This window comes from Anopheles maculipalpis, chromosome 2RL (assembly GCF_943734695.1).
Source record: "Anopheles maculipalpis chromosome 2RL, idAnoMacuDA_375_x, whole genome shotgun sequence".
NCBI lineage: Eukaryota > Metazoa > Arthropoda > Insecta > Diptera > Culicidae > Anopheles > Anopheles maculipalpis.
In genome coordinates, this window is record NC_064871.1 from 55,630,156 (window position 1) to 55,642,378 (window position 12,223).

The 12,223-nt window shown below is 42.9% G+C and overlaps 1 protein-coding gene across 1 annotated transcript; it reads right to left on the reverse strand.

Moving 5' to 3' along the window:
- Positions 1 to 4,915: 4,915 nt before the first annotated feature.
- LOC126559406 (uncharacterized) lies at positions 4,916 to 5,311 on the reverse strand. The gene has a single exon (XM_050215559.1). It carries the CDS (start codon positions 5,309 to 5,311, stop codon positions 4,916 to 4,918), a length of 396 nt encoding a protein of 131 aa, XP_050071516.1.
- Positions 5,312 to 12,223: the final 6,912 nt, after the last annotated feature.

Below are 12,223 nucleotides of genomic sequence, written 5' to 3' on the forward strand. Positions count from 1 at the left end.
TGCCCCTTTTCGGCGCGTTTTGTGCCGTCTCGGTGATATCATCGGGCCATCGAACTGGGTTACATTATTGTCCGTCGGGAACGTGACGATCGGATGCGGAAGATCAGGATAATTGACGTTTTGATCGTTGTTTAGCAACTGTTGTTGTTTCGAATGCTTTTCTGGGGAGATTACTTCAGCCGTACAATAAGCGAAGGACAGATAAGCCAGCATAAACCACAAGAATGTCGAGCGGCACCTAAAGAAGAAAAAAAAAGCAACAAACGAAAGGAAAAGTGTAAGTTGCTGTGTTTAGTTCGCGTTGCGTTTATGAATAAAATATATTAAATGACTTTGTCAGGTTCCACGTGCATCAGATTCTCAGAATTTTACAAGCAGCGTGAAGGAAGTTACGAAAGCAAGTTCAACTAAGGCTGAGTGATTGGAACAAACTTTTACTTTCATTCCTCGCTTTTAGTTCGTGCTCACTAGCACGGAGGAAGCCGGTGTATGCCGGTGGATGAAAGCACGTGCCTCCAAAACCGATGCATTCACTGGGCACACTGGGCAACTAATCTACGACGGAGGGGAGAGCAGATAACGAAAGCTGTGAGGTATCACGTAAAGAGTCGTAAAATCTAACAAAACAAAAGACCCGCCGGACTTAATTGATACAAAGCGAGGAGTCATGCTCTACCCTCGCACCAAACGGCGGCCGTGGTCTGGCAACGTGGTGTGGGGTAAGTGTTGTTTTGGTTTGAAAATTGTTCGCTTATGCCATTCACACGCCTTCCGACTGTTGTGTTGGTTGTTTCTTCGTTGTGTTTATGCTAAGAAATTGTTAACAATTGCAAACAGCGGTTCTTAATTATGCCAAACGAAAGATACTGCATTTGGTTGCACATGTAGCTGTTTTAATGTAAATACAAGATGTGGAATTTTTAAATAATGTCACTACAAGCAACTACGGTTTATTGCAAATGAAAGATTTTGGAATGTTTATTTTCTTACTCAATTAAAGGAAAAATACGTAAGAAAATGAAACTAGAAACGATAAGCATCATTATTTGTATCGCTTTTTCTAATCCTTCTACTGGAAAGTATGTTTATTACCGAGAAAGTCATAAAATATGACATGATCTACAGCAAGGTGCAGGTCATTTTTATGTTTAATTTACACTTACCACTTGACCGTTGATGTTGGCTGCTTTGTGGAGGTCGTATGAGCTCGTTGCTTCGAAGTGCACAGGACATTTCGATTTATTGTCTGTGTCTCTTGTTGGTCATTTGTCGCCATTCTTGCCAAGTGATTGACCATTTTATGAGAGTTTTTAATAAGTTTAATCAATGTTCAATCGCAATTGATAGACAGCCATGGAGAAGACTGGCCCCGAGCCAACTGTAAATGATAAGTAATGAAACTCTCGTTTATACGAAGATATAGGATCATAAAACTTGCATTTCAGCATGTTTGTGCAAATTGAAAGGGCGTTGGTTTTAGTTTGATCTGTAAAACACGGGTAAATAGATTATACTAATAATTTCATTTGATTTCTTTTCCCTAACTATTTTTAAACTGTATTTGTCAATAGGATTTGATACATTAAGAGATTTAAAATGACATTTAAAAGACATTTTTTCTGTTCTTTGTAGTGACATCTTCACAGTCGTAATAAACTATATTGATTACACATTTTCAAACACAGGAATATGAAGTATCTTGCAGAGAAAGAGGTTTTAATTTTTTTTTAAACAGTAGAGCGGCCTTTAATACATTAGTGAGGGTTAGCGATTAATCACACCTTTATACGCAAATTTCTGATTTTAGTTGTCACTGATTGCTGACACCACATTTAGTTTACACCGTCATCGCTTCACTTCACAAATTTCAGGCATAAATTATTTTTACAACTCTCTTTCGATAATGTTACTTCGTACGGTCACTGCACATCGTTTAAAAGCCACCCAAATATCGTCCCAAGGAGGACACAGATCTGACAACTCCGGAGGCAAACGGCGCGAATCCGACACTGACGCTGCGCGTTTGAACTTGACTTAGTCTGGAGAATGACTGACCCATAAATCGACCCAACATCTCCTGGAGCGGATGTTTCCTTCCCTTGGCGATCATCCTCGACACCGTCATTATTTTCACCATCATCATCATCATCAGAATCATCGCCATCACCCTAGTCGACATCTTCATCAACTGGCACGACGCCAGTTGTGCCACGCACAGTGCAATCCAATTGAATTCCTGTTCCTGGGTGTGTTCCGGTAAGAAGCGTTACACATCTTAACGTTGTCGTTTGATGCCATCTTATCCTCCGGACCCTGCGCCTGTATGGTGAAACGGCATAATTTCACCTCATTTCCCGTACTGAGTGACATAGTACGGTGCTGGCATAGAAATATGATGAGCGGGCAAAAGCTCGCGCTGTGGAATGCTTCGTCGTGTGGTTGGTTTCTCGTGATGATTATCAAGCCGATTGTCACCTCCCGTTGCGGTGTGTCGCAAATTATTCAGATGAGTCTTTTAAAAACCCATCAGCCCTACCTGTGACTGGTTCGAGGAAGCAGAGCAGGAACGATTTCAATCTGCAACGTGCAAAAGCCGTTAACCGGGCTCAGCAGAAGCAAAAGGCACACACAAGCACAGAAGAAGAAAAAAAACTATTTAACGCTTCACGATCGTTCCGGAACAAGGGCGCGACGATACATGCGAAGAAAGTGATATAAGCAACCGCGAAACTGGTTGTGGTGGCGTTTTGACTCGACGTTTCTTCGCCCATTAGTAGGTTTGGATCGTTATTTTGCCAACAAAGGTAAGTAAGATCTACCTAGAAAGATTGTTTCTGCGAACATTGACTACCGACTTGCTAGGGATGAAAATTCATGTAGAATTTCTCACACTAACTTTGTACGAAGCCTTGATCATCGTATGATGGAATTATTTTTTTTATTTTGTGTAACAGTTTACACTTGGATAAACAAATTATTTTATAAATTCAAAAGTCTTAAGTAAATAATGTTCCATGTAATGTAATATAAAGTGGGCGAGTAGAACTAGGAATTTTGAAGCCATTTCTGGATTCTATTAAGGGTGATGTAAGGTATTACCAAGTCGCTGGATCAGGTATTCGACACCTTTCCAAGCAGTTTTGGACAGAAACATTTGAAAGCATTAGTGATTCAGCATTGCCAGCACTGAAATATTTCAATGAAGTCCTTAATGAAAAGTTTCGTGATTTCAACTGACACAGAGAGTACCTGAATCCAGTTCTACTTTTAAATGGTCACACTACATCCAGTAAAAAAATCCCGAAAATCCTGTATATAATTAACGTTACGCATCGATGTTAATAAGAGCTGGTTGATTGATTTTAATAAGTTGGTGATGTTAATTAGTTCCGATGATAATAAGAAATAATTCTACTATTAAATACTTCTTTTTCTTCTTCTTCTTCTTGTCTTAACGACCTCTAAGGTCATGCCGGCCATCGAAAATGGCTTACTAGACTTGCCGATACCATGTAGTTAGTTAGTCATTCCTCACTACGGGGGGACGGTCCGGATGGGATTTGAACTCCGGTCCTGCCGTTTGAAGACCGGCGCCGTTGTCGCCTCCACCACCGGGCCACCCCCGGTGGTGCTACTACTTAATAATGGATTGTAAATTTTAAAAATATGTTTTTGATCTTTTCATATATTTTGCATCAGGTTGTGTAACAAACAAAGCCAAATGTCTCAAAATCTACCGTTCAACAAACAACCAGTAGCATCATTTGCATGGGCCAAGTCGAAACGAAAACTGGGTTCGACACCTTTGGATGCGTTTTAATGAAGGCAAGCCAATATTTGTATTTCGTATTATTTTTGTGTCTTCAGCGATAAAACTGTAATTGTAAGAGTATTTCTGATAAACCAAGGACTATATAAATTTACGTTATGGTAAACACGTTTTGTTAATTCGCTGGTTTATAACACTTTGTTTGATTGTTAACGTGACCAACAAAATCACACCAAAAAGAGGGATTTTATGACTAATGATTTCTTGTCTGACGAAAACTACTTTTATTTTAATGATGCTAGACCATAATAAGTGTAAGTTACTGGTGCTAAATATTGAGTTATTTGCTAAAATTTTCAGGAAACCCATGATTTCTGCACGGAGGAACGTTTCCTTTTATGTTTTTATATTTTATTTTCTTATGTGATTTAAATAACCCGTCATGATAATTATTGTTTATGTTGACAAACTATTGATGGAAAAATGAAGCCAGCATTTTCCAACCACCGTTGACCTACATTTAACCACACACACACACACACACACACACACAACCCAAGTCATTCTCATTTTTCCACTGCCAGAGAACCCCATTTGAGCACCCAGTCCGAGGCATGTTGTTAGTGTGTGTGTCTTACAGAAAGATTCCGGAAGATGGTATAAAAACTTACCAGCACACCATCCGAAACCGATGTTTGCGATGCTCACGAATGCTTTTCCACCGCCCGGCTAGCTAGTGTTCGACGATGGTCACTTTGCGAGCGATCGCTTCTCGAACTACTTCTGAGATAACTGCCCGTTCAAAATAAGAGCGCATACAAAGTCCATTTGATTGAGCTTCTTCATCTTTTGCTTCTTCTTGTTTTTATCTAATACACGTATCGAATATATCACACAGAGCAGAAGGAATTAGACTTTGTGATGCCTTCCGATCGCCCAATTTCTGGGCGGACAATCGAAGGGAGTCGTTTGTCGTATTGTAAAATTAGCTATTCACAGCACAATGTGACGAAGTCGGAAGCAGGGTGCGTTCTTAATGAACGATTTAGTCCGAGGAAAATGTTAACATACATTGTGTACAAACACCATACACGTACACATACACATACACGAGCATTTCGGTGCATACTTCACATAGGTGCTCGCTCACTGCCGACGTCCTGTAGCGCGAGTGCCGAGCTGTCGATCGTTTTGCTCCTGTTCGCGCAGCTCCTTGATGGCACTGACATTGCCCCACATTGCTTTAGCGGTCACTTGCGACCCACCTCCGTTACCAGCCGTTGTGTCTCGTTCAGCACGCCCACCACCTGATGTGGGTGACTGCTGTTGCACGTGCTGCTGCTGCTGCGGCTGCTGCTGCTGGTAGTGGTGCTGATTGCGAATTCCGCGAAACAATTGGAGATCATCTCTTGCCGATCGGGACGCAATGCGGCGGGCTCGTGCTTCGCGATCAATTCCCGCCCCGCCGTGGGCGGTCGAGTTGACGAAATTATTATTCTGATCCTTTTCTCGGTCACCGTGTTTGCACGAGTTCGACGACATGTTGCACAAAAACAAACACTCACACAAACGCAACCCTCGAACGGAGCTCTATTCCAGTGCTCCACGTTGCAAACTGTCTGCACTTTCTGTTCGCACGATCGTAATGGACAGGACAGGGAGCTTCACGGACACATTGTGCAAAGTGGTGATTTTCCACCAAGCCACGATCACGAGCAGGAACGAATGTTTGGCCCGGAAACCTGCTACCGTGCCAGCTGAGGCTGGAAAGTCTTATGCAATCGGCGACCAACGTCGAGATCCCGGTTCCGTTCGTTATGCACACAACCTGTACACGCGGCCGCACGCGATGTATTTTCGAGCCGAGCTTACGACGACGTCGAGTGACGAGAAGTTCCCGGGGTTGCGCTGTTCGGTTTGGCACCCGTTGACGAATATTTACGAATAAACAACGGCTGCCTCGATCGGGAGGAGCGCAGCGGCCATCAACTGAATCACCACAGCTGATGGAGCCGCGAAGAAGAGATAAAAGAGACAGAAGAATACGAAAACGAACGAAATCAGAACGAATGAAGAACAACAACGCATAGAAAATAACTGAATAAATGGTTAAATGCGCGTGTGCGCGCCCTACTCATACACACATACACATAGACGAGGCAAGCCAATCGAAAGATCGACCTTTCACGAGAAGATCGAGCCGCGGCATGTGCGCATTCTTCGCCGTATGGAGGCCGCAACACACAACACCACTAGCGGTACATATTGGGAGCGCGAAGCTGCAGGTGAGTGCCGGTGCAGATCGTCAGGGAGATCGTGACGGGAAGGGCTTAGAAAAGCGTTTGCCCCGAAGCGTTCTGTGTGCACGACCTGCTGTGTGGAGGCTGCCCGTGCGACCAAACTCACCAACACTATACAAAACCTAACTGTGAAGCTGTGTGGCAATGAAGAGATTTTGCATCGCGATTAATCTCTGGCAAATGCTGCGCAACGAAGGATCCGCTGCCGAAATTTTACTGATCGAGTTCGTCGCTTTTGTGTTTCAACCTATCGGTCAAGTCTTTTAAATTCACACCACAAATCACGGTGCTTAAATGTTTGAGGGTGTGTTTGCTTGTGTGAGTGCCTTTCGTTGCATGCTCGAGTGATGTATCGAAATCTCACAAAAGTCACCTGTTCTACTGGACGGACATTCACTTGCAAAAAGAAAAAATCGTGCTTGACCCCACGAACGCAGGAGAGCATTCAACTGGTTTGGGCCGCGACACTCCCGGGGTGGACGCACACGCACACCCGGTCGATGTGTTGCTGGGAATGCTTTTGCATTTGTATGATTGCTGTTGCTGGGCCAAATCAACGATGCCCTTGAGAGCGACAGGTTTTAGTGTATTTGGAAGGTGGTAAAAGTGGTCTCAAACCATTTGATACTGTTAATTGTGGTATGCACACATCAAATTCAGATCGCTACGTATCCTTCGCCAACACCGATGAACCGATGGCGGGAGAGAGCGAGAGGTGAATGTTGTGAGAATTCTTTTCGAAAGCAACCATCTTTGGTTTGCTGAAGTAAAAACAGTAACAGGTTACTACAGTGCGGTTCGGGCAATAGTCAGATGTGGTTGCGAATAATAAACGTTTTTGTATGAAAGGTACTTGGAGAGTTCTACATTTACCACATGAACACATCTAACCATTACATGTAAAGTTTCCAAGTGTAAAAGAATTATTAAATGCTATTAAACATGCTTTAATACTAGGATCTCCGTTGATAAGACAGGCTATCGATTACAAGTACAATGATCTCAGTGAAACCAGGAAAGGCTTCAAAAAACTATACTATCAAGTAAGCTGATAGGACCATTTTTTTGTGCATAAAATGTATTATTTTACGTATTACCGTATTGAGTAAGGGCTTGAATGAATCATCTGTAAATGCACCTCCAAAACACATTTTTTAACTGTTGGTATCCCACCACTTGACTCGAGGCTCGAAAGTTATAATCGGTGTGCGTGCAGAGTTCTGAATAGGCCAATTTTTCAAATAAGATATTAGATTTGATCCCCATGCCAACAATATGTATGACCAACATACATTGTATGATAGGGCTAAGCCAACAAAGATCAGATTTCCGTACGTTATTGTAGTCTTTTTTTTTCTTTCGCTATATAACCTCAACAGTTCTTCGATCTAGCAGCACTGGCTTCCTTAACTTGGTTACCATTGGTTACCATTAAACCAAGTGTGTAGTTAGTTAATAGTGACAGTCAGATCTTCATACGAGAAGATGGTCCGGATGGAAAACAATACCCGGAGCTGCTATTTAATTAAAACTGCCTTTGAAGCTACGCTTTTTTACACAACCGATAGAACCGTATTACTCACTCATGTTCTTCTCTGAAAATTTATTAACCTCCGCGCCAATATCGCCTCGGCCATCACCCCATTCTCGGCCCACCTCATGAACGTAAAAAACTGGATAAGCTTTTTAACCGACAAGCCAAATAGTACCCAAATAATAGATCATCAGCTGAATCTCATAAACCCAAAAAACTCACTTCTGAGCACTTGATAAATTCTGTAGCCGACTGTACTGATTTCTGCACTCACACGCCGCTGAAAAGAGAGTCCGCCGGTGTCTTACATGTCTTACCATGGGGATCTTGGGGATCTTGGGGTCAATGCACGTCCGCTAGAGGGTTGGCCCGATACGCGAAGCAAAGCCGGATCGGTTTTCGGAATGCTCCAGGGGGGGGGGGGGGGGGGTTTAATGCCGAGGAGATTCCATGCCGTTCTTTGTTCGTGTTAGTGTGAGATCACTGATGTGTCAGATCATCGCTTACGGGCGTTCGGGTGCTGCTAGCAGCAGAGATCAACATTCTCTTTTGTGCGGCCCGTTTTACCACCTTGCCCTTTAATTGGTGCCACCTTGAAAATGTGGGTCATTGCAAATCGCATGCTGGAAGAGCGCTGGAAAGTTGTGTGCGAACGCGAGCGCTCTCGTCCATCGTTTGTTGACTGATCGATGGATACAAATGTGTTTGTAATGGCAGATCGGAGGGAAATATATTGTTTTGGTTTGGTTTTTGTTATTTGCTATGCTTTCTGGGTTGTGCGCGGCGGCACGTTGCATGCAAACGAAGAAGCAAAACCTTTTTTGTCGCAAGTGTTGTACGGAATTTGCGACGCAGTTGTTATCAAATCAAATAGCCATGATTGAAAAATAAGAAAATTCCCGCTAAAATCTAAACGAAATCCCATTACAAGTGAAATCTTTTCAGTTACATTATCACTACCAAAACACTCTAACGGCACCCAAATCATTGTATTGCTTTGTACTGCTCTGTCTCGTACCGTGCCGAATCCAGAAGGCGGAGTCACAGTTTAGATGTACGCAAAATTTGTACAAAAAATATATATTGAAGTACATGGAGCAGCAAGGCAGCTACGCCATTCGGTGCATCCTACGCAATGTTCGTGCCACACGATAAAGTGCGTCCCACGTACGTCACAATCTGGCCGCCCATCCAAAACACCAGAGGAGAGAAATTCAATAAAATCCCGTATCTCCCGTATTCCCAAATTCCACATGGTTCAGCGCGTCACGTCAGTTTCGCTCCATCATCGAGAAGAGCTTTCATTTGCCTACCTTTCCTGGAAGCGGGCCACGCGAAGCTTTACGAAAGCTTTCACCGCTCTAATGACGTCATTCTGCTTAGTTGACGGTGATTAACAGTGTGTTGCCTGTTGACTGATGGTGACCTGGTGTATATGGTGCAAAAACGATCTTTCATGGCTTCATTTTTCAGTCACCGCAGGAAACAAAGCAACAAAGACACATTCTCATCAGCGAAAGCTCTGTTGCAGCTCGGTTTACACGCTGTAGCGCAACGTACGCCAAATGTTGACCGAAACACGCATAACCTGCGATGCGATGCTTCCGTTTACCGTGCCCGATTTGGCGGTCTGATTGAAAGGCCCCTCGAGGCGGGAATTAAATCGACTTTGACTTATCGCCATCCAGTTTATGGGTATTATCACTTTGATTTCGATTAAGCTTCCTCCTACGGCTTACGCGCCCCATTTCTGTAATGATGGGTTATGATTGCAGGCGGTGCTATCTGGCGACACACAAGCAGCAAGGGAATGGAATGGAAAATCGAAGCGGAGAAATTCAATTGTCACCTTAGCCGTTGTATATTATCACCATATCGAGCAATGCTTTTATGGCCATGCATACGGTTTATTGGCTCGCTGTTACGCGAAAAGTCACAGTGACGATTGTGGTGAAATGAAATTTCGCTTTCTTTCGTGCCGGTTACTATCTATCACCAACCGCCATTTTATCGCACATGGTTTTACCTTATTTTATCTCCCATTTTACTACCACCGCTGGAGTGGGGCATTGGTTGTGATTGTTTTGCAAAACCAGCGAGGATAGCTATCATACGTTCCCTCGACTCGTCGCTGCCGTCATTTATGCACACTGAACATCCATTTATTTGGTACGGTGCAAGTGTCATAAATTATGTCCCGCGAATGGAAAGCGAACGGAAGGTGACTCGCTGACTCTGGCCACTGAAGGCTAAAGAGAGGATTTACTACCTACAGGGTAATAATGGTGGTGACGTAATTCGGCACAGGCAAACAATGGAATGGAAAACGCATTTTTCACGAATACGAGATGAACATACTCATTGTGTGTCCATTTTGATAAAGTTAATCGGCAATTATCGCGTTGTTAGACCGCACAATAATGTTAAAAAAATGCTCATGTTGATGAATTATCAAACATGGTTTGGACCAAATAAACTTTCTTGAAACACATATGCGTTGCTGCTTTGGAAAATTCCATATGCCAAGAAATCGGACCTTTCTCGCCGTCACATTTCGCAGCAGAAATTTAGGACACCGGAAACGAATAATGGCTTCAGTGGTAGCTGCAATGACATGCTCGCAGCAATAAAGAAACCGACCCGTTGTCAGTGGGCAAGCAGATGACGATTAATATTTCCGGCAAGTTTATGTGCATGTGTTCGTGTGCCATTTTGTGGTTCCTGTTACCATCATCGAGCTTACGACGGAGTCACCGCACCCCAAATGGCCCTCAGTCGGTGGTTAAGAAGTTTTGAAAAGAGTCATTTTCGATGGGTGTTGCTCACAAAGGGCAGATACCACGTGTTGACAACCGGGAGTGAGCACGGCTGTAGCAAGATCCTTGAGTGGAGATAACTGTGCGTTTGTACCATATTTTTGTTACTTCCAATGAGTAGGGGACGAGGCGAAGGATGACGATTCAGCTGTCAGCTTAATTTAATAACACTCACCTAGTTCTGTGCAAAACAAGACGTAGGTATGGCTTTCTCCGGCTCCAGCAGCACCACAATGAAGGGGACAATAGCTTCAACTGTTTGGGCAAAGGTCCACGCAAGGACATGAGCGGAAGGTACTGTGGCAGAAGTGCTGCATTTCAAGGAAAGCTTATTCATGTCCATTTGTAGGTCAACAAATGCTTAAGAGCCGCTAGAATAGATACCACAAGGTGTGTTACGTACCGTACAAGCACTTCAGTCGAAGACGCAAAATTGATGACGAAAATAAGAGATAATGCATCCATCATTTGATAATTTATACTTTATGGATATATTTCACATGGGAGGACCGGGTATTGCAGAAACAATAGGAGTATGTTTTATTTTGACTTCGAACCAAATCGTTTGTAATATTGACTTAATTATTTCTATCTTTAGGTGAAGTTATAGTGCTTCGCAACATACTTTATATGCTTATAAAAATACGAGCTTACAGAGACTTCGACATGAAGTAGATGAAATTGAAGTAACTTCTCGACCCAGTTTGAGTTTAAGTTGACAATTGATGAACTGAACTCTAGTTCCTGTCAAGACGAAGTGTAGATAGAAATAGGTGAAAACATTTCAAAACACTTGAGCTTCAGCGATCCTTGCTATAATATTGATGTCTTACCTGAATTGATGTCTTACAGATTCCACTGCGTCTTGTAAGGCCTTGTAAGGATCCAGATTTTCCTCCCGCACAAAGGTCTGACTATCGTGCTATAGTCCTCTAAAAGCTAGGTATGACCTCTCGAAGCACTACTGCCAAAATAGAAGAAGCGGTAATACGTCAAGCAGCCAGTTTAGTGTACTACTTTACGTTGTTCTGTCCGAATCGGTCTGAGAGAACAAATGAAGCATCGGTTGTATATTCTCATTCATCCAAATAGCTCCATCAGCATAAGAAATGATTTTTATCGTCCCTTTTTGTGGCTTTTCGCACACACACACACACACACACACACACACACACACACACACACACACACACACCACTTATGCTTGGTACTCAAAAGGGTGTTGGAATATCCTTTTTTTTAAGCCTTAAACCCAGGATTCAAGGCTATTGTGAACATTTTTCCTCTCAAATGCTTCCCGGCCTCGAGCTTGTGGCGAGTGTCTGGTGGGTGGTTAGTTTATTTTGTTTTCTTTGTTTTCTTTTACGAGACGAGTATTTGTAACATGTTTGATATTTTGTGCGAATGAAGAATGAAGGGACTGGGCCGGAAGTTCATTTGAAGCGCTATTTATCAAACCAGCAGCTCCCAATGATGGATCGTAAAAGTAAAAGAAGTTCACGCTTTTCTTTTTTTTTGATGATATTGTACCAAACTTTTGGGTTGATTGGTTTCAACAGCTTACGAGGTACTCGAAAATGGTGTGTTGTACAAAATATTTAACCTTTAAATTATTGCAGACTTTGAAGCCGTGTTCTACCTTTTACTCTTACCTCTTTAAATCTGAGCAGCTAGCCCATGACCTCTATGTGAACAGCAAAAAGTCGTTTTGAGTTTATCCACGAAGAGCAGTATTAAGTACCCTCCAAGGAGCGTCCTTTGGTGCAGCGTGAAAGCATGTTGTTTTCCATCGCTAGAAGTCAAC

Coding starts and splice junctions, on each gene's coding strand:
- LOC126559406 (XM_050215559.1), bottom strand. CDS start 5,311: ATGTCGTCGAACTCGTGCAAACACGGTGACCGAGAAAAGGATCAGAAT.